The sequence below is a fragment of the Aphelocoma coerulescens genome, chromosome 13 (assembly GCF_041296385.1).
Source record: "Aphelocoma coerulescens isolate FSJ_1873_10779 chromosome 13, UR_Acoe_1.0, whole genome shotgun sequence".
NCBI classification, from domain to species: Eukaryota; Metazoa; Chordata; class Aves; order Passeriformes; family Corvidae; genus Aphelocoma; species Aphelocoma coerulescens.
The window spans coordinates 11,328,282-11,350,456 of NC_091027.1; the positions used below are offsets into that span (position 1 = coordinate 11,328,282).

The 22,175-nt window shown below is 44.4% G+C and overlaps 1 protein-coding gene across 4 annotated transcripts; it reads right to left on the reverse strand.

Moving 5' to 3' along the window:
* Nucleotides 1-354: 354 nt before the first annotated feature.
* Nucleotides 355-21,136, reverse strand: KIF3A (kinesin family member 3A). 4 transcript variants are annotated; one of them, XM_069028547.1, is made up of 19 exons: nucleotides 21,068-21,136; nucleotides 19,488-19,770; nucleotides 17,763-17,907; nucleotides 17,459-17,543; nucleotides 16,876-16,981; nucleotides 15,980-16,119; nucleotides 15,108-15,305; nucleotides 14,550-14,724; nucleotides 13,449-13,538; nucleotides 11,785-11,856; nucleotides 9,935-9,943; nucleotides 8,254-8,410; nucleotides 7,248-7,428; nucleotides 6,849-6,959; nucleotides 5,944-6,069; nucleotides 5,241-5,294; nucleotides 5,023-5,091; nucleotides 4,692-4,816; nucleotides 355-4,179 (listed from the first exon to the last, which is right to left on the reverse strand). In XM_069028547.1, the coding sequence occupies exons 1-19, from the start codon at nucleotides 21,071-21,073 to the stop codon at nucleotides 4,131-4,133; spliced, it is 2,181 nt and encodes a 726-aa protein (XP_068884648.1). In that variant the 5' UTR covers nucleotides 21,074-21,136; the 3' UTR covers nucleotides 355-4,130. The 4 variants fall into 4 exon arrangements, with proteins under 4 accessions (XP_068884648.1, XP_068884646.1, XP_068884645.1 ...); XM_069028545.1 differs by lacking the exons at nucleotides 9,935-9,943; nucleotides 11,785-11,856 and having other exon boundaries at nucleotides 355-3,346; nucleotides 4,100-4,179; XM_069028544.1 differs by lacking the exons at nucleotides 9,935-9,943; nucleotides 11,785-11,856.
* Between the last annotated feature and the right edge of the window lie 1,039 nt (nucleotides 21,137-22,175).

Genomic DNA, 22,175 nt, shown 5'->3' on the forward strand with positions numbered 1-22,175 from the left:
AGAAGCCTCTTGTTCAACCCTGTCCACCTCTTTCACGAGGTTTTGCTGCCCACTGCCCTGGAACTTGGCAACAAGGTCCCCACACACCCCACAGTACCTGCAGTAACTTCTCCAGCGTGCTGTGCAGCTCAGAGCTACAGCGGCATCTCACTCACCCTTCCTCACCCAGCTCCCGACACAACTGAATTAAAATGATGTACTATGTATAGTATTATTTGGAAAATACGCTGTCTTGGTTTGGAGACAAATTCTAGGAAAAAAAAAACCACTGAAATGAGTGGTTTTCTCTAGAGAGAGAGAGGACTTCACTAACTCCCTTTTCTTCTGCCACTGAGAGAAATGGATACCAGGGGATGAAAGTGAAAAAAAAGTAAAACTGTTTATTTAACAAAGCAAGATACCCGCACAGCACAGGAACAAAAGAAATTGAACCTTAACACCGCACCATCTCGCCCCGTGGCTGTGAGGCAAAGATGGCGGCTGCCATTCTTCGTCTAAGGGAAGGGAGGAGAAAGAGTCCACGCAGCAGCTGGGAATCTGTTGGATTTCTGGAGTGGGTCTTCTCTTCGCAGCAGGTGAAGCTGGTGGAGTTGAATGTCCCTTCTCTCGCTGACTTGGTCTTTCCGGGGTTCAGACCGGCCGCGGCTGCCCCCCGCAGGCTCCTTGGGCCGAAGAAAAAAACGAACCGAGACAGTTCCAGGAAAAATAAAAACTAAAACAGAAAGCCGCCGAAAGGATTTGCCGGTGAAAAGCCTCCAGGCCGGGGGAAGGAAAAAAACCCCAAACCCCCAGAAGCTTCTTGCCTAAATTGGCGAAAATTAAACCAGCAAAGGCAACGAAGTAACAATCCGCGTAGCCGCCGACCACGCCAGAGGGACAGAGATTGAAGAGAGCCCGCGCCCGGAGTTCCCGGGCTCCGGCCCCGGCCCCGCCCCCTGGTTCATCTTAAAGATACAGCAGACATTTCTGGGCATAAAGCAGATGATTAGGGAATTAAGTATCATCATAAAATCACCCCAAGACACACGCATACAGGGTGGAATTAGGAATCAAGAATTTTATTTCATGGTCTGAACATGCTCCAGGGACACAATACTGATATATACAGTAAAGTGAATTAACTTTTAATAAAACAAGGAATAGTCAGAAATAAACAGTTAAAAAAACCAATTAATTGGAAGGCAAATTATACAAACAGACTAGAAGTTCTTCCCTCTATACAGGCCTGGCTAAGCAGAACTGTAGAGAAAGGTGAAAGCTGGACATGTGCAGACAGTGTAGTCAGTGAAAGGCACTGAGGACCATTTCCCCTCCTCTTAAAGGATTAGGAGTAAGTTAAATATGAAATAATTCATTTACACAACATTAAACAACATAAAGCAAAAATCTCACTGTTAAGATCAATGTTCTGGAATGAGGAGAATCTTCTGGTAGTAAGATGCAAAGATGAGCACACACAGTGTATGTTATGTGAGTTTTGATAAATACTAGAGCACATACTGACCTGCAACGAGAAAGGCTGTATTAAGCTCTTAAAAGTCCGTATAAATAAAATCCTTTCCTTATTAAAACACATTATGGGCCCATTAGACATTCACAGATTGGCAGGGGTTTAGAGAGGGCCCATGTGGTAAATCTACAAGCCAGACTCCCTGGTTTTACAAGAAACTTCCCAGAACTTCAACAAAACACACCAGTTAACAGGTGAGCCAAATTGATAGGGCACATGACCATGAGAGTGTTCCACTTTATATAAACTCCTCTTATAGAGCAGATAATTCGTCCTCCAAGCCTCTGTAACAGGAGATAACCACTTTCTCCAATCTGCCAATTAAGTCTGCCAATTAAAGGTGTGCAAGCAATTAGTTATAGTTTTCCCTGCTCCAAGGCTCACTTAAACATGCAGAGTACTAACGTTTTCAGCAGCAGGACTGTTATATTAATTGCAAAGCATATGCCTTTAAGTTTTAAGTATTTTAAACATTTAAATTTTTTAAATGGAGTACCATGGTTCACAGTGGTATCTTGAAGCAACTGATACCTGTCAGGTAAAAGGATTTTTATTCATCTTTTTGAAAGCACAGTTCTGGTTTAACTCCCTTAAAAACATCTAATTCAATAAACGTTATCACAAGATGTAACACAAAAAGGAAACAGGAGTTATCCCTGGTTCTGAGAACTAGGTACAGGCCACAGCTGTGCATCTATCTGCTTGGACTCAGAACTGAAAGACTTTAAGTAGCATTTAAGCCATTTTCAGTCTGGATTTTTTGAGGAGAGGTATGTAATAAGAGATAATCCAACTCTGTTAAAGCATATTCTAAATAAGGTCAGCTCTCCACAAGCAAAACCAACTACAGCTTCAATCAAGAAAGTTTCTGAGCTTTTGCCTCTACATGCTAGGCTAGAAAAAACAAAAGCCAGTGTTTGTATCTGTGTGTTGTATGAATTTAGGTGACACTCCCGATAGAGAGGGAAGCATGTTCTTCCATGAGCCTGAAAAAAAACTTTAAAAACACCAGGAAAAAACTTACAACTTGTTTAGAATAGCACTGAATATATCCTTCAGAGCAAAATATGTCCTTACAAGACCCGTTTTAACTATTACAAATCCTGTCACAGACCCCAAGGTACCTCCATATAACCATCATGACAGGAAGAAAGGGCATTTAACTTCTCTAAGTACTTCACAGAAATATTCTGGTAAAAGCAGATGTGGCTACTAGCAAGGACTCAGGACACGTGAGGAGCTGACTTGTTTTCTGCCACACTGAAGAACTCAGTTTCTCCTGTCAGTAATCACAGTTTTCAATCCTCCAGGTGACATTAAGATGACAAGGAGGTCACAGCTCATCCCCCCACGCTGGCACAGGAACTGCCTATATACCCACAGCTGATGTGATGTGTTAGAAAACACACACAGTCTGAAGGAGGTGCATTTTCTCTGTGACACAAAAGCAACATATTAAAGTGATACGTGTCTATTAGCAGCATAAATATAAAATAAAAAGAGCAGCCATCACAAATAAATGGTTATTATCAGAGACCAGAATTTTTTTCCTCTGCATAGCCAGAGATGCACACAGTCTACACAGGAACACAGACAGCACCAGTTATGTCAGGGGATATTGGTCTGGGAAAATTGAGCAATTCATTCTGTTTTACTAAAGGAGAGTCAAATTCATCCTCAGTGTAGAGCAGTGGCCCAGTTGCTTGTAGTCAGGGATGAGGAAATGGAGCCATAGCGCTTACAGCCCCTGTAACATCAGGTCCTGGTGTTACAGCATCCTCCTTACATCATTTCTGCTGTTCAGATTACAAAGCTGCTCACACACAAATTCCAGCCCTGAAGTACAAAAAGCAGCCAAAGTAACACAGCCTTAAAAGAAGGAAAAAAAAAAAAAACCATCCTTGCCTTCATATCCAAGGTCTCATTTTCCACAGTGCCAGCAAATCACAAACAAACTGATAAAAATAAAAGGACTATTAGGCACCCTTGATTTCTGCTGCACTTGAATAGAGCATATTCCCCCTTTTCAGACACCTCAGTCTTTTGTGGTTCTTTTCCTAACCAGCTACTTTCTCTGTACAGCAAGCCAGCAAAAAGGGAAAAGGACTGTGTATTTGACACACAACATGATCAGGTTAACAGCCACAGTGAGGAATATTAAATAAAAAGATCTGATGCTCTTAAAGGTTTGCAGCAACAACATTCAAACACAGATCAGTGCAACAGAGGACAACAGTGAAAGCTGCCAGTTATGTGCAAAGCAGGGCATAAGTCAGATTTACCAGCCTTAATTTTAGGATTTCATTAACTGTTTTGAACTAACATGTCTAGCATTTACACACACATCTAGAACCCTTATTTTCTATACATTTCAACAAGGATTACCAACAAGTTTCCCTGCACAACACATTCAACACATGGAATTTCACAACCATCAATCATATATACCAGTTTAATATTATGTTAATATAACATACAATATACAGGCAACTAAGGAAAAATACTTTTTTTTTTGAACAAAAAATTACAACCATATCAAACTGTGCCATCTCTTGAATTCCATATTTTGGCCAAACCTTATACACTCACTGATTTTTACAGCAATTCTGACCAGGTCACACTACTGCAGCAGGGAGTCAATGACAGCTCCTGGCTTGGCCGAACGTTTTCTGTTTGGAGAGCAGAAAAGAAAGGGAAAAACAACACCACACACACATCATTATGCTGTCTAGGAAAGACAAGGACCAGCCACATTTCAAATCAAAACTACATGACATGACTTCTCCATAAGCAAAACCAACCAAACAAAAAGCATAAGAAAGCACATGCTGAAATGTCCTCCAACAGCCCTCTCCTCTCCATCGGTATGAGTGTACTGTGTCAAACTGAACCATGGAATGCAGCAAAATAAAGCAAGGAGCTGGAAGAGGAGAATGCAGCAAAAGAACATCAGAGAAATCCCCAGATAAGTCTTTCTGGACAAGATTTACTGCACTAAAGAGATCTCAGCCTGGCTCTATCACACCTGTTCAGCAATACCGAACTACACCATGCAAAATTTTTGTCCTTTGGCTTCTCATTAAGCTAATATTTGAAGACCTGTGGTAAGTTTGCATACACAAACTTAAACCTTCCCTTGGGTAAATCCCTCATTGCATATAGATACCCCAGAGTTCTTCACCTTCTACCCGTCTTGGGCCTGGATCTGCCTTTTGAAGTCCTTGGCCTCTCCAGCTTCATCAGAGATTGCCTCAAGCTTTCTTCAGTGTAAGCTAAGTAAACATGGGAAAGGTCCACTTCAAAGGGCTAGAAAAACACCAGAAAAAACCATAAGACAAAATCATCAGAATAATTTTATACACTGATCAACAGTGCTTTCATGACACTACAAAGACTCATTTCTTCAAAAGAAAAGAAAATTGAAATTGGACAGTTTGGCTCTAAATAGAGTGGTAGTCTCATGCAGGACTTGGGCCTGTACAGTTCAATACATCAATTCGATAGTCACTCACATCTTTCTCTTTTTTATCCAGAACAGGTGTCTGTTTCCTCATATTGTTTCCTGTATATGCAACACATTTCTGCAAGCAGAAAGAAAGATCTGTTAGTAAAGTCTACCGTGCACAGTAAAACTGACTACAGCTTCACCAGTTTCTTCCTGGGCTCAATTAAACCCCTCAGAAACTCATGCTAACATTAGCTTGTACACAAGCCAGGCAGCCGTTCTTACCAGCTGCCATTCTCCTATGTCTTCATTCCAGTGAACGTAGTTCTCAATCATTTCCTACAAAGAAGTCAGGACAGTAAGTGTTAGACTTGCACAATCTACCCCCTCCAGCTGCACTTTCCAGAACATACATCCTAAGGCCTGGACAAGCTGCATAAGAACAGTCTTGATCCATTCCAAGTTGCTCCTATCAGGACAGCTATATCCTGTGCAAAAAAAACCCCTATTTATACTCTGAAGACTACAGAAGAGAAAATACTACTCCCAAATTGTATGTACTGGAGAGCCCCCTAAAGCATGAGGTTCCCATTATGCCAACACCATCAGGACAGCAGTAAACAAACACTGTAATATGGAGAATTATAACAATAAAAAGAATTTCCCTTAATTTTCCCATTAAATAGTGTGCATTATATTTAAGCTCATCATGAATTTTCTAAATATGGGAGTCACAGAGAATGTCAAAGATCGAAAAATCCAGTCTTTGTGTTAATTTCAGACATTAGCAAGCACAACTTCAAGCTAGTGGAAAAAAAGTAAAAGATTTTGAACAGACCCACTGCATGGGCACACAGCAAACATACCAGTTAACTATGTGGTGAATGTGGTTTTCTTATTTTTATAAGCCTTTACAAAAATAAACTGCAAGAGAACGGAGATTAGCACAGCACAACCCCTGCCCCAGGCTCAGGTGCTTTGCCTTCACCTGGTAGTCCTGAGGAATGAAGTTGTCTATGATGAGAATCTGAAGACGGAGCTCCCTGCTCAGCTGCCGAATGTTCTCCAGCAACCCTTCAATCTCTCTCTGATGCTCTTGTTGTAGATCTGCCATCTGAAAACAGACCAGGCATTTGAGAGGCATCAGAGTTAGCTTAAGACATGGTAAAAGCCTGAAGAGAACAGTCTTATGTCTGTATGAGGTTTTTGGAAAACAAAAGCAAACTCTGGTTATTAGTACCAGAATATTTATCTCTGAAGAATAAACCCTCTGAAACGTTCCAACTCAGAGATTGCTGAAAATAGCATTAAGTTCTCAGTTTCATAAACCCAAAACTGGCCTTCTGCCAATCCAAGCTGCTTCAGCTAAGACTAGATGATGAGCATGAGACAAGTTATACCCCTGGCACAGTTTTGAGGAACATCTCTGATCCCAACGACTAAATGCATTTTTTGTGAAACAGGAACTCCAGCTACCAGCCAAAGGACATATTCATCCAGTGACTGAGGATGAGGTAACAAGGGCATCGGTCATAAAGAACAGGCAGCTCAGAGCAGAGAAGCCTTTGAGCTGCAGCGAAGCAGGACATGGGGCTGCCAGCAAGCAACTCGCATTTTATTTCAGAAATAACCAGTGTTTTTCCTTGAATTTCTACATATCTCAGGGTCTCACACATAACCCTTGTCAGCCTAGCCTCGGGAAAAGCTCTTTAACATGCTGTTCTAAAGCTCCAACTCCAGACTTAGGTATTTTTGAATTATGTGAGCCAAATGGACAGCACAGGAAGACATTCCTAAACATACGGCATTTTTCTAGCATTGCAAAGCCGATGGCTTACCCTTCCCAGCTCTAGTACCTCCCAGGATCACTGGCTGAGGACTTTAGACACTAACCTCTGACTTTGCAGCCATAAGCATGGTCCAAACTTTCTTCAGCTTTTTGGTTTTCCCCTGTGCTTCCTCCTGGAGGTTGGTGTACTTCTCTTCAATGTCCAAGCGTTCTTGCTGTGGACAACATTTAGCACAGACACACACACGCACTAACAATCACAGAAACTCTCTGCAGTAGTATGAACAAGAGGAAAAACTACTTGAACAAACAAAGCATTTGCTAAGAACACAGAGCCTTGGCTGAGCCAGGCTGGCTCAGACCTGCAGGGGTTGCACAGCCAATGAGTGACCTGTGGAGGGGTTGGCTTCTGCAGTGCTTCCAGAGCAGAGCCACACCTGGGTAACACATCCTGGTATGTCACGCCATTGCTGTTTGCAGACAGCCACAGTAGATAACCCCACCTCCTTCTCCTCAAGCTCCTTGCGAAGCTGCTCTGCTCTCTTCCTTCGTTCTTCCAGTTCCATGTTTGATTCTTCTAGAAGCTTCTCTTGCTCCTCTGCTTTTGCCAGCAAGTCCACTCCTCCCACAATCACCTTTTTCTCTAATGCAGACAGTTTCTCCAACAGGGACTGGTGCTCTTGCCTAGACAGACAGGTAGGTGTGAGACTTCATATCCCACCGTGCTCAGCAGGCAGCAGGTCCAGCTCGGTTTTATAGCCCAGACACCACTCACAGGGCTGGAAAAACTTGTCTTGCTGATGAGGGTTTAAGTGGGGGTGAGGCAGTGCAAGTGAGAGCAGCAAGTTCCCCAAGCTCCAGCTCCCACCACTTTCTCTCAAGCAAAACCAGGTCAGCAGAGAAGTGTCTCCTGCTGCGAGTCACCTCTGTGAGGGGCTGCAAGCACCCAGTGACATCACCAGGCAACTCAAGGCACCCTCTGCCCAAAAGGGCCCTGTCAGCACAGCAATGTCCAGAGGCAGCTGCTGAAGTAAGAGGGGAGTGAACAAAGATCAAGGCAGTGCAGCTGAGGTGCAAACCAGGAATGCTGGCTGCTGCTGGAGCAGTCTATTTGCATAGGGTAGTGCAACCTCAGCAGCTTTTTAGCTTCAGAATGAAGCACCCCTACACCCAAAATGACATGCTTGTGGCTGTACTGCAGGAAACCTGGCCTGTCACAACAGTACTGCTGCCCCTCACAGGTCTTGGGAGATTAATTTGTTTCTAGGCTATCTTGCACAACTAAGTAAAGTTAAGAAAAGAAGTTGCAAAAGGTTAAGTTTGTCTTTTCCATATACTCTAAGCTCTCAAAGCAGAATAAGCTCCTCTTTCACCTTGAAAATAGCAAGGGCTCATGTTCACTTTCTACAAAGTTTGACAGGCACCTTACCATGCATCTCCGGATATTCATATGATTAAGGAAGGAACAACCCACATGACCATACAAACTTCTCAGAGCATGGTACTCACTGAGCTTTGAGCAAGTCTTTTTCTCTCTTCTCCAGCTCAGCTCTGGCTTTATTTCTTTCTTCTTCTTCCATATCAAGCTTAGTTTCAAGAGCTTTTCTCTCCTCTTCAATCTTTGCTTGCATCTCTACCATCTTATCAGGGGAAACTTTCTTTTTGCCTTTGAAAAACATAGGGAAAACAAATTATTTCACTACAGAGTAAAACAACCTCTGTATCATAGTATTTTTTCCAAGTTCAGACTCAATACTTGCATTTAACAAAAATTTCATTAGGTATCAGCTTCAAAACGGACAAAACTCAGTCCTTCAAATCCCATTTTAACATAAATACAGAACATATGCAGAACACCTGGAGAAGGAACACTGCTTAAAGAGAAGCCCAAAATGGAAACTCTGACATTCTAACAATGCAGATCAGGCCAGAAGAAGGAAAACAGAAGACTGCCTCAACCTACAGCTACAAGAGCTCAGCTACCAAGAGTTACATACTCAAATTTCAGATTAGCATCTCCACCATTCCCCCTCATTCACTGCCCTCCTTACAGGCTTACCTGTTCCAAAGTGAGCAAACATATATTTTTAAGAACATACTACTACAAAAATAGAGAAATTCAGAACAGCCGTATGAAAACTAGGCTACTGAAGAAACTTCTTGATAATATTTGGTCTATGTAACAGTGACTACCCACAGATTCGAAAGTACCAAGGCTTGCTCTGGCTTAATCAGCTGTCTTTACAACAGAACCAGGTCCATGTCATGGAGGGCTACAAAGGGAGTGGCCAGAGCAACTCAATGAACCTACTAACCTCAAGGGTTGGTCTCAAACACCCCAAATTTGAAACGAAGTGTGAGGCTGCTGCTCTTGAAAGCCACTCTGCAAGTCTTGAGCCAACTTTCACTGCAATCTTAGGAGTGCCCAAAGCAGGTGAACGTAGAGATCCTGGGGGGTTATGTGGAATGAGAATGCATTTTCTCAAATCCACAAGTCCTAAGTATCCCTTATTCACAAGTGAATCCATCATTTTCCCTCTTTGCTTTTCTACAGACATGAAAAAACCTCACCCTGCAGAATTCAGCTGTACTTGCAACTAACAGGAGCCACTGACTGCCACCTGACAGTTTTCCAATAGTGACATAATGCACATGGTCAGAACATGCTCAAGGAAGCTGTTCAATAAAAGGCTTTTCTTCCTCCAGTCTTCAAGATATTCACCTTCATTTATATACATATATTTTATTTATATACATATATACATTATACACATACACACTCCAACAAAGTGTACTGCATATGTAAACATACATGCACATACTTTCACATCTGCATATATATTTCTTCAGGTGCACAAGAGCTTTCATTAGTTTTGTTGCAAGGGAAGGACTTCACCAGTACAGCAAACAACATCTTCATTGCCATCTGCTAAACTTCAGAATCAGATAATGAGCACTTCTTTCTGGGCTTGTGGTGTAAAAATCTCTCACTAATTAGTCTTTGAGTAAGAAGCTTTCTGGAAGTGCTATACAGAGCTCATCATATGAGATAAGCCAGATAAAGGCTTCTTACTTTTAGGACATAGCCCTATATATTTTCAGTTTAGGAGAAAAAGGTGAAGTGAAGCAAGTTGTAAGATCCTGTCACAAGCTTTGCAATTGTAAGGAGGTGAAAATCAATTACACCAACCTGCTTGATCTTGTATTAAGAGGAAGTAGAAAGCAAATCGCAGAGAGGCAGCAAACACATAAAAAGAGGAGAGAAAATGTTACTGCTTTGATCATTTTGGACAAAGACCATCAGCACCAGAACAAACATCAAATTTTGTATTTATGTTTCTAGGGTAGAAAATATGAGATAATCGTAACTAAAAACCCCTCCATTAGAGCAAAGACTAATGCATTACGTTATGCTAAAGCAGAGAATGTGTCTGTACTTCTGACTGCTTTGCAAATCCAGGATAATCTTCAGCTCACTCTTGCATTCTTCTGCCCATTCAATGCAATGCTGGATCTAAACACAACATTAGGAGCCTGCCGCAAGGATCATGCCCTAAGAAACAGTTAAAGGGGGTGGATTTCTCCTTCAATTAACAAACTTAATGCTCCCCACACTCAAGAGAGCCAATTCTGTTATTTTACTTGTAAAATATTAGCATACAGAATACATGTTTTAACCAAGATTTCCAAGCCAATTCTTAGCAAGGTACAATACAGTTGCACACAGAGTCTCAACACAAGATTTCTCCATTTAATTACACAGGGGATTAGTTAGTTAATTTGCAGTAACTGGTGCTTCCATAGAGGTATAGAGCCATTTTTGGTTATTCAAGAAAGTGCATCAAAAAAGGCAGGACAGGAAAGGGATAATGAAAGACACCACATGCAGAAGGGTCACACTAGAGGACAGTTAATATCCCAAACCACAAAAAGCTACACTTATCCCAGTTGCCAAAAGCCCAGCACAACTTCCCCAACAGAGCTGTCTCCAAACCTGCAGGAGATGGACTGCTGACACATCAGCAGTTTGCTATTAACTGTCCTCATCCAAATAAAACACTGAGGTTGCAAGCAAGCTTTAAAGGAGAAGGATTGAAGCAATCAAATTCCCAGGCTACAGTCATATGACCCACCAAAGGTCCCCTGGTTTGTGTTCCTTCCAAACCTGCTAGCACCCTTGTCTGAGCTGAGGCTTTACACTAACGTCACTAGTGTAAAAGTGAGTGAACTATACAGCAATACTTTCCAGGGTCTCTCCACACAGGGAGAAGAGTGGAGTGCTTCTATCCAGGATAACAACAACAGTGAGTGAAGTCCCCACAAGCCCAGTCCCGAGATGTGATTTGTTTCCTCAGTCCTCATTTATTGTAGGGTTTCTACAGGCACAGCAACCTCTCTGACCAGGAGCAGCCCAGACTTTATTCACTGCTAGATCAAAATCTGGATCTCCTGTTCCTCTGAACTAAGTCCCACAGAGATCAAGAACTTAGTATCATGGGGCACTTAAACCCCAACCAACAAGGATATTTTTTAAAGTATCTGCAAAAATAAAGCCAATCAACCAAGCATTGCCACATTTTCTTTGCAAGTATAAACCCCATGCTGTTTTCTCCAAAACTAATTTTGAGAAGGCAGTCCAATATAACATAGAATACACGCCTAGCTATCCTTTTTACGAACTCATATTGTAGCAATTCCCATTAAAATGTTAGCTCAGTCTTTCCCCCTGTATTTTAGAAGGTACATTTAACACAGGTTGCAAACTGGATTTTTTAACCTATTATTTCTCAATTATCTTTAAATCTTGCTCAAGCAGCCTACTGCATTGTTTCCTATTGTCTCATATATCTGGTTAACAACGTACACAACGATTAACTGTTTCAAGCATGGAAGCAGCAAAGGAAAGGCATGCTTTAGCAGAGTTACAGCTTGAGGTTTATCTTTCCAACAGACAAAGCGGGGAAGAGCGCAACATTGCAAAATGGAGTGTGCAGATTATGGAAAGGCCAAAGCTTAAAGGACTTAAGAGCTCCCACTCACTAGTGAAGGACTTATCCAGAGGTTTCTCTATGACAGAGCATGTGGAGTCTGAACTACTGCTGCTGCTACTGCCTGGAAAACAGAAATGCGTCCCACAGAAAAACCCAGAGAGGAAGAAACATGCAGATGGGAAGTTAGTTCTAAAGGAAAGAAACCCAGAAGAGCCAGCAACCTAGCTCAAAAAAGCACAAGTTCCCATCAGGAAGGATTTGCTAGGATCCCCCCCAGACTCAGTTTGCAAAGCCACCATTTCCCAGCACAAGACTGCATGCTCAGAAATACATTGCAGTTAAAACCCATCTTAACCAGACTACAGCTTGAAACAACATGCCAAGGCAGCCTCCGTTTGAAGCAACAACAGCAGAGAACACCAAATCATAGTGGAGAAGGCTGTGGATATCTGCCACAGCAGAGGATTCAGTGACAAGGAAGCCTTTCCAGTCTGACGCACATGGCAATGTGCACTTCTCACTCTGAAAGGCAGAAACAGCTTACACAGGGAGAGTCAGTGTGTATTCCCGTGAAGCAGCTCCCTTAGGGAACTTAACTACAGTAGTTTGTTTGGGAGTTGAATAAGTCAGTTATTCGCCCTCTACTCCTTCCAAGCAGCACTTTGAAGGTGACCTCCTCTTGGGAGGAGATTTGGGCAGGACATTTGGAGACAGTGGTCAAGCTTTCCACTTCTAGAAATAACCAAAAAGTGAAAATGAAGCTGTTACAACAATCACCAAAGGCATAGCAAAGTCATTTATGACTACTTGGACAGACACCAAAATGAAGACAGTACACCTAAAAGCAGGAATGCTTTAACAGGAATTTTTTTCAACAGATGTGGGTGCTTCAGGAAGGCAATTTGAATGTCAAAATAAGTTTACTAGAGAAGCTGGAAGTTGGGATGTATCACTGGGCTTGATTTCTCTACTATCCATAAGGAATTACTAGCAGGGTTCTAGGAGAACAGCAAGCTCCCAAGAAGCCACAGCATCTCATGGTACACAGTGACCTGCAGTTCCACGTTCAGCAACATCCCCTGGAGTTCAGATGACACACAGCAGTTGAACACTGATGTGGGACCAAGGAAACTTCACCATGGGATTTGCAGACTGCTCCCAAAAAAATTACGTGCAGCTCCCATTAAGCTTTTCAGCTAGCACAAAGATACCCAAGCATCACGTTTTCCCTCTATCAGTATAAAATAGGACACCAGAAGAGTCAGTTACTGAAGATCCATAAGACAGATGAATCCTTTGCCTAAACCACAGCCAAAATTCCCCTCCAATCATACCCATGGCTATAAAAACCACATCTGCCTACAAACAATCTTTGGCATCTTCTTCCTCCCACCTCTGTCAGCAGGGGAAGTTCCACATCACCAGTCACAAGCCATATGCAGCCACCTTGCGGCACTCAGGGAGCCACCACAAAGGAGGATATCACCACAAGCACAGCTACCCGAGTGGAAGCAGGTACTACACAGGTTTGGAGCTGTCCATCCACAGAGACGGCACCAAAGGGCTTCGTTTCTAGGAGAGGCATGATAATTGCAGCGGCATAGGGCAGCTCTACAACTCCTCTTGTCCCTGCCTGGCTCTGGCTACACTTCCTACACCAGCTCGTGGATAAGAGGAGACTAGTGGCACTGACAGGAATCTCTACTGCCTTACCCCGCCGTGTCTTCCGCTTCTCCTCTCCAATCTCCCCATCTTCATCCTCCTCTTCAGAATCACTGGTTTCAGAACCAGAGATCTCTTCCCCTAGAAGAGAAGAGTGTGCTTTTATCAAAAGCTTTCCTTCGCCTCCTATCAGCTTGTTACTGTGACAGCAGCATTTGTGCAAACACAGCAGTGCCTGACATCAGCTGACAAGCACCTGCAGAAGTCCTTAACTGTTAAGCAGGCAGACAGCTTGCCATGGCTCAGGAAACTTAAGGACAATCAAGATAAGTAACTGAATGCTGTGATGTCAGTGTGTACGTATTAAAGCTCAAGAGGCTGTTTTCTATGGAAAAAAAAGCATCTTTGCACAGCTGAAACAACAAAGTTTTCCTAGCAGGATTCTACCATACCTTCTCTTCCACCTCACACTTCTACCTCAGATGAAAGAAAAAGAAGCATTACTGACCATTTCCTGCTTCTCCTGAATGGGGCAGACACCAAACAGCAAGTCATGTTGGAATTACTGCTACAGCTGCTCTGTGCTGTATCTCTGGAGAGAGATGCTGTGACAAGGTCACTGTTTAGCAAGCATCTCTCTACCAGGGTCACTCCATGTTGATGGACTAGAAGTGACACAAGGCTATGAAGTTACATGGCTTAAAGAAGCTTCTTGTTGCTCTACAGTGTTCGAAACCCCAGCTCCAGCTCCACAAATCTGGTTCATTCTTCCCCCTGATAAATGCATCCCTCCTCCCCAATCAGAGAAAAAGTGTGACCTGTTGTTAACAGTCCAGTTTAATTCCCTGTACCATGTCAGCTGTGTCCAGAGCCCCCATGCTTGCTAGGGAAACCCAAGGAAACTGCCAGCCTGGAGGCCACCACTCACCCTAGTGCCAAGTGCCACCTAGTGGGAAAGCCAGGCCCCCACGAGCAGCCTTAGACACCTCTCCTGGCACCCAGCTCAGCATAAAAAACCAGGACACCGACCTGCACCAGCGGCCAACCTCGCGTGATAATTCAAGTAGCAAAGAATGTTCCCATTCAAACAGAACAATCAAATTCAAATGGAACTGTGCAGAGAGGAACACAAGGGGAAAGGAAGAGTCTCACCTTCTTCCAGTTTTTTCTTAAGCTCTTCAATTTCTTTTTGGAACTGGCGGAGCATAGCATCCTTGGGATCCTCATTAATCCTGGCCTTGTTCTTTATGTTCTTGGCTCTGTTTGCATACCTGAGAGTGCTGATGGTTTCATCGTAGTTGTAGTCTGCTGGTCCAATGTTTGCACACTGCAACACGTGGAGACCAAGTTACTGGAGAACAGTATCAGAGCCCAGCACAAGGTACTGCAGGAACCCACCCCCAGCTCTGACAGTCTGGCACTGCTACTCTTTCCCAAGCTTTCCAGCTGCTTCTACACTGAAGCCACTCTTGACTACTCAAGCACAGGTTCTGTTTGATCTCATGCATGTATGTATACGTGTGCTGTGTTTAGAACCTCATCTATACAGAGCCAAAGAGAAAAGATAGAAAGAGATGCACATTGAAGGTTCTCTAAGCTGCAAACAGCTCAGGATTAGAGAGGTAAATGCCACGCTGTTCAAGTCACTATGCTATCCCTGCAAAAATGCAGCCCAATAGCTGGCACTGGAAAGGGCATCTCTTAGCTTACCATCATGGTTTTGGAATTGCCTCCCAGGGAGTCCTGCAGCAGCCGTGTGAGTTTGGAGTTACGGTAGGGCACGTGAGTGCTCTTGCCATCTACCAGTGCAGAGATAACATTGCCCAGTGTGGAGAGAGAGAGGTTGATCTTAGTGGCTTCCTTCAGTCTCTGCCCTGTGGCTCCAGTTTTTGTCTGTCTTTCAGAACCCTGCAAAGGGAACATGAAGCAGGAGTTAAAACAGATCCTCTAATACATCTCCTCCCTGCAAACAGAATCAGCTACACCTGAAATCTTGCTAGCAGCCATGCCACTAACCACCTCATCCATTATTAGAGAGCCTCGCTAAGTATCTCAGACATTGTTAGAGAGACAAGTCAAACAGGTCTTAAACAGAAACCTTCAGTGCTAGCAAATTCTGGATTGCTCAAAGCAATGCAGCTGACAAAGCTGAGACTTTCCTCCCCATGAACAAAAATGTTATGGGAAGTCAGTCGGCAACTAAAAGGCACCCCAGCTGGAGCTGCCAATTGCCATCTACAGCCCTTCCTATAAGCAGAACAAGAGAGAACAGCAACACTGCAATTATTTTAAAGAGTTTCATAGAGCATCTTAAACACACATCACATAAATAAGTTAATGCATGTAAATAAGTTAAGTTGAATGCCTTTAGTCTCACTTTTTCTGCATCTTCCCCAAGGAAAGGTACCTCAGTATAAATCTTGGGCTTAAGCCATGTTTTACCAGCACAATTACACTGGTTCAAAGTGTAACACTGGGGGAAGGAACCCGCAAGTGATGAACAACATGGTCACAACCCTCTGGAAAAAAACTCAACAACACAAACCAAATGTCTTGCCAAAGACCTGGCTGGTCCTACTCACAGCAAGGTCAACGAGGTGCAGCTTCCCCATGCGCACGTGCATGTTCCCATCGACTCCCTTCTCACTGCACTCAATGGTGATAGTGAAGATGGCATGTGAGCGAGAGCTGTGCTCGTTCATGTTTGTGGCACCAACAGAACCTTTTAATAGAGACAAAAGCAGTGATGTCTTCAGAATTAGTCACATCTTCCTCTAACTCCTCCTGATCTCAGAGGAGACTCAACCCCACCTCTTTACCCAGCCCTGTATTCCAGAAGATAGCAGAGGGATGCTCAGACTCAGCAGCAAAGTGTATTCTTGGGCACTGAAGTTGCAGTACACTTCCAACCTGGACTAGCAGAAGGTCCTGCAGCCTGCTCTAAGCCAACCACAGATTCCCAAGAGCAGCAATTGTCCTCATCTGTTTCATACAGGCTAAAAAGATCAGTAGCTTAAGGTGTTCACAGCTGATCCCTGAAAACAGCTGTAGTTTGGGAAATAAGAACACAGCAATGCATGCCAAGGGCAACAAGAGTCAGAACTTTAAGTCATTAAATAATCTGAGCTTAACTAAGAAGTCTTCCAGAACACAAACTACCTCCCACACACAGCACAGGGGTAATGTTCATCCTGATCAGAACTGAAGTGGAAAAAGGACCAAGAGACACACAAGCAATTCTAACAACACTGCCCTCATTGCATCCTCCCTTTGCTGATCCCCCCCACACTGGCCAATGTGGGAGGCACAGCCTTCTTTACCTGCCCCTGCAAAAAAGGGGTTTGGGAGGAGATACTCTTTTTGTTCTGTTCAGCCAAACACTCTTCCCAGCAACAGGACTAGGATCTCCTACTGTGGTCTGGTAACCAGATCTTTGCTCTGTCTGAGCTATAAACCTGCCCACAGCAAGGCTACATACGGTTCTTGTGGCCCAGAGTCATGATTCTGTCCATATCATCTGCATTGTTTACGACATAAGCTGAAAGGTCTTTGATATAAACTCCCACATCAGGTCTCTCTTTCACCTAGGAGAGAAACAGTTCAGACTGAGCATCCCTAGGAGACCCTCGACAGCAATTCTAGTGATACTGTAACAGTACAGTGGTTTACCCCTCCATGTTCTGGTTTGCACATAAAATACTCCACTTGGAATCAGAGCAGATAAGGAATAAAGACTCATGCATGACAACATGCTACTGTTTTCCTCTGGGGGAAAGACATGATTTTAAATCCCAGTCTCTAATTTCCAGGACTGCTGAGGGGCCTTTGGGGGTAGAATTGCAGGTACAAAACTGCCTCAGGTGGAACAGCCAGTTTGTGCAACTGACCAAGTGGAAGAGATTCAGAGAAGCCAGCAGTAACGTATAGCTACTGCATCTTAAAGGAAAAGAGGACTGCTGAGGAGTCCAACCTCCCACTTCCCTGCAAGTGCTTCTCTGGTCTTTAAAACAGAATATTGCTCTGATTCAAAACAAATACCACATTCAGATGAGGAGGCTCACCTCTAACCTCTGTGTCTGGTCCTTTCCCAGCAGGTCCCGCACTTCCTCATTGTAAATTTCCAGGTAAGAGACACGAACTAAAAACCTGCAGGTGAAGAGTTGGGTAGTTCACTTAACAAAACATTTGCTGAAGTCCCACAAACACAGTCACAGAGTGCAAAGAAAACAGTGAAAAGAGCCTTTCATCTTGGAAGAACTACCATTTCTATTGTCCTTGTCAAGGTCAGGCTCCTGCTACACATGGACTCACATTTTAAAAAAAAAAAAAAAAAAAAGACAGAAGCAGTGAAGAGAAGGCATTTACCTTGTATCCCCCTCTGCCTTGGCAATGTGACCAAATATATGGGCAAAGGAATTTGGAATGATGCCTCTGAGCTCAGGAACTGCTCGGACCCCTTCCATGGTGAAAGTTTTGCCTGTTCCAGTCTGCCCATATGCAAAAATAGTACCTGAAGGATAAGGTAAAAGAACAAACTTTAAGAAGTTTTCTCTAAACTCTAACTGCAGTTCTACTTCATCCCTTCTTAGCCTAATATCACTAAACACCTCTATTGTTATGGAGTTAAAATTTTCCACCCACTCCAGTAACTATGGGAGTGCAAGGCTGGAGCAACAGATATGCTGGGCAAACACGGCAAACCCAATTTAGCGGCTGCTTAATCCAGCCTGCAAGATGTCTAATAAAAAGTCCACTTGTTTTAAAAGTGCAGAGTGATTAAAGTATGGAATGCTATTACACTTCAATTCCACATATGAACAATACAGGTAAGCCCAATTAATAACACAGCCAATTAGCAGCAGATGATTATATATCAACAGCAAACCCAACTACACCTGATCTCTAAGCCATAGCAGAAATGGTGTGAGGCTTCTACAGCAGAGCCACAGCAAAACCCCAGCTCTGAACCTGCACATACAGCTACAATTTGGACTAAAGAATCAGCTTGCACAGAAACGCATCCAGAAACGTTACTAAGATCCCAGGCTCTGGAACTCCAGAAAAATTCCAGTTCTTAGATTTAGCCTGGCACTGCTGAAAACTCCAAGTCTTTGTTATCAAGCCAGTGACATTACAGATCGGAAAAAATGAATAGAATATTTCAGCTAGAAGGGACCTACAATAATCATCTAGTCCAACTGACCAAGCAACTCACAGCTGACCAAAAATTAAAGAATGTTGTTAAAGGCATTGTCCAAACGACTCTTAAACTCTGACTTGGGGCATCAATCACCTCTCTAGAAAGCCTGTTCCAGTGTCTCAGTAAAGAAATGCTTCCAAATGTCCAATCTAAACCGCCCCAGGCACAACCTTAAACCATTCATTTTCAAACCATGAACTTTTATCAGCTGAAACCAGTGTCTGTTAGCACAAGAGATTATTAGTCATTTTATAAACCTTGGAAAACTTTGTAAACTGTTGTTGTTTGTAGCATACTGTTATGGAAAGAAGTAATCTGCTTTCCTTTATATATTATATTTCCATGCATAACAGACACACACACAAAAATCATGGCCATGCTCATCTCAGCTGCAGGAAGCAATAGACTCTATGTGGGGAAGGGCAGATGTGTTTAAGCAGTCATCCCAGTTGAAAATAGCAAAGTTCAGAGGAAAAAACACAGCAGCTCTATGCAGACTTCTGGTATATATACACCTAGTGACTGCCCAGCCATGGCAGCTCCTGGGCACTGAAGTTGTACAGTGAGAAGCCGCTGAGAATTCTGATAATGAGATAAGTGCATATCTTTTGCAAAGTGAAGAAAAAGGATAAAAACATGCAGCTAACTGATCTCAGCAGAGTCTCCTTCATCACCCATCTCCCACTGTTAATGACAGTAGTGGATACAACCCCTGAGCACTCAGAACAGCAAGTACCTTCAGGCTTTTTTAAGTTAGAGGCCACAATAGAAACAATTCAGGACTACAGCCCTCAGAAAGTGAAACTCTCTTACACAAGGTCGGCAGGAACTTCAACAAAGCAAAGAATAGGAGACCAGATGGGATCCTTCCCTTACAACAAGGGACTTACCATTGTACCCCTCTAGGACAGAATCTATAATAGGTCTTGCTGTTAAATTATAGACATCCAGCTGTTTACTCTCTGGTCCAAACACTGTGTCAAATGTAAATGTCTTAGGAGGCTCATTGGATGAGTCTGTTTTATGAACAGTTATAGTTCCTCTTATCTCATCCACATTCACTGCCATTTTGTAGCCTGTAGCTTTCTCCCGGTCATTGAGAGGCCGGCAGCGAACAACCACCTTGACATTGTCACAGCTTTCCGGCTTGTCCAGCTTCTCAGGCTTGTTAATCTATAATTATTAAAAAGAAAAAAAAAAATACACAGGCTGTAACACCAGTGTTAACATAGAATCACAGAAAGGTTTGGGGTGGAAGAAACCCAGTTCCACCCCCTGCCATGGGTAGAAACACCTTCCACTGGAGCAGGTTGCTCCAAGCCCTGTCCAGCCTGGCCTTAAACACTTCCAGGGATGTGACAGCCACAGCTGCTCCGGGCAATCTATGCCAGGGCCTTACCACCCTCACAGGGAAAATTTTCTTCCTAATATCCAGTCTAGTCCTACTCACTCTCACTATAAAACCACTGTCTGTTTAAGCACAAACACTGTTGAATGAGCTTGAGCAACTACATCTCCAAAGAATCATGAACTTGGGGACTTAAAGCCAGGACTGGTTTATAATTAAAGCTGAGAGAATAACACACTTATTCAGGCAATGCCTTCTTCTGTTTGCCAATGTGGAAACCAAATGAGTAAACCTTGAGCATTTCACATTCAACACCATCTAAGAATTTTTTCAAGAAACAATTTCACACTTGCAATCTGCAACAAGTTTGCCGGAATTTGGTGCAGCCATGACATTCTTTTTCAGTAACACTGAGTACACATTCTCAAACCTCAGATACTAGGGAGTGCTGGCTGAAGGGAATTCATTTCAGTTACAACCCTCAACGTTGTACATGCTAAAGTTTAATCCTTTAGAAAACCTCACATTCATTTTCTTTCACGTAGTTACCAAAACAAATCTTGAAGCACAGCTGATGAATCTAGTTAAGCCTGAGACACTCCCCTTGGCTGGGAGTGCGGCAGCTGAGCGTTTATCTACTCCTAGAGCAGCTATACTGGATGTCAAGCCGAAACAAACCCTGTTTCCAAGCGCTTCTCCCTCCGGCTGCTACCTACCCCGATTTCTCTCAGGCCTCAGCAGCGGCTTCTGCCGCCCTGCAGAACGCAGAGAGCGGCTCAGCCCCACGTGGGCGGGGGAGGGACCGCACACGAGGCGCCAGCCAAAATCAGGTGCGGAATTCGGGTATCTCCACGAGCCACCCGGGATATGGGAGGAGACCCTCAGGGGAGGCCGAACTTCTACCCCCCACTGCCAAGGCGCCGCCGCCTCTGCGGGGCCTCGCCCCGCCCGGAGCCCCTCATCACCCCCCGCCCCGCTCGGCCTGACAGGCGCCGCCCGCACCGCGGCTCCTGCGCCGTGGAACGGAGGCGACGCGGCCTGCGAAAACCGAGCGCGGCGGGCCGAGATGCGCAGTGACTAGACGGCCCCGTGAGCCACGGCCCACCTTCCCCCGGGTCTCACCGGCATGGCGATGGCAGCAGCGACAACCGCAGCCAGGCGCTGGCCCCGCGGAACAATAACAGCACCGCGCCTGCGCCCGCCCCGCCCCGCCCCGCGGCCGACCCCCGAGCGCTGCGGAGGCCGCGCAACCAATGGCGGGCGGGGGAAGGCGGGGCCGGAGGCGGAGTCGGCGGCGGAGTGGCGGCGGACGTCCTGGACACCGCCCGGGAGTAGGGACACCGCGCCGGGCCGGGCCGGGCCGCTGGCCCGACGGGGCTCTGAGGGATCTCCAGTGGGTTTGACAGGGCTTCAGAGGCTCTGACAAGACTCCACTGTTCTGGAAGGGCTCCAGGGGGTCTGACGAGGTTCTGGGTCTCTGACAGGGCTGCAGCCCCAACCTGTTCTCCACACAAGGAAGAAAATCCATCTCCTTTTCCTGACTGTAGTGTTTTGAATTGCTGATGAAATAGAGGGACTGCAGAGTACCTTAAATATAAACAAGCGATACAGTCCAAGTGGGACACAAATCAGTTAGCCCCGCACTAATGAGGCACATTTCCAAGTTATTTGTCGTTTAGTGTAAAGTTTCATGGGATACTTCTGGGATCCTCCACATCCTCACCTGCTCCACTCCTACTCGCAGCATTTCAACATCACGCTGTCCATGTGTGACTTATTTACAGAAATTATATTAAATTACTCCAACAATCTGACTTTGTCCTTTCATAATCTATGTCCTTAAGAGTCAGACATAATTCTGCTCAACGGGAGAAGTTCATGAATAGTTTCCCCAGTTCCTCGTGCCCTGAATCACAGTTGTCTCGCTCCCCCCCAGGTATTTCTGCACACCCAAATCCTGTTGGCAGGCAGGGCATTGTTCCTCTCCCACTCCTCCCCTTGCTACCTTTGCTGTGGACCACTGTGGCCTGGGATCCCTGGGCAAAGCCAGGAATCCCCAGCACCAAGCACCAAGCACAGACACAAACACAGGGCTATACCTCAGTTGTGCTGTATTTTTGCCAGAGGGATGTAAGCAGAAGCAGGAATGTGGACACAGCTGATCTGTACCTTGCAGAACTCCCCCACCAAACTGACTGGTGTGTCACAGGGCTGGGACACAGGACACAGC

Coding starts and splice junctions, on each gene's coding strand:
- KIF3A (XM_069028547.1), bottom strand. Junction 17,908..19,487: donor TGTCCTAGAGGGGTACAATG/GTAAGTCCCTTG, acceptor CTTATCCTTCAG/GTACTATTTTTGCATATGGG. Junction 6,960..7,247: donor AGGAGCTTGAGGAGAAGGAG/GTGGGGTTATCT, acceptor TGTTGTCCACAG/CAAGAACGCTTGGACATTGA.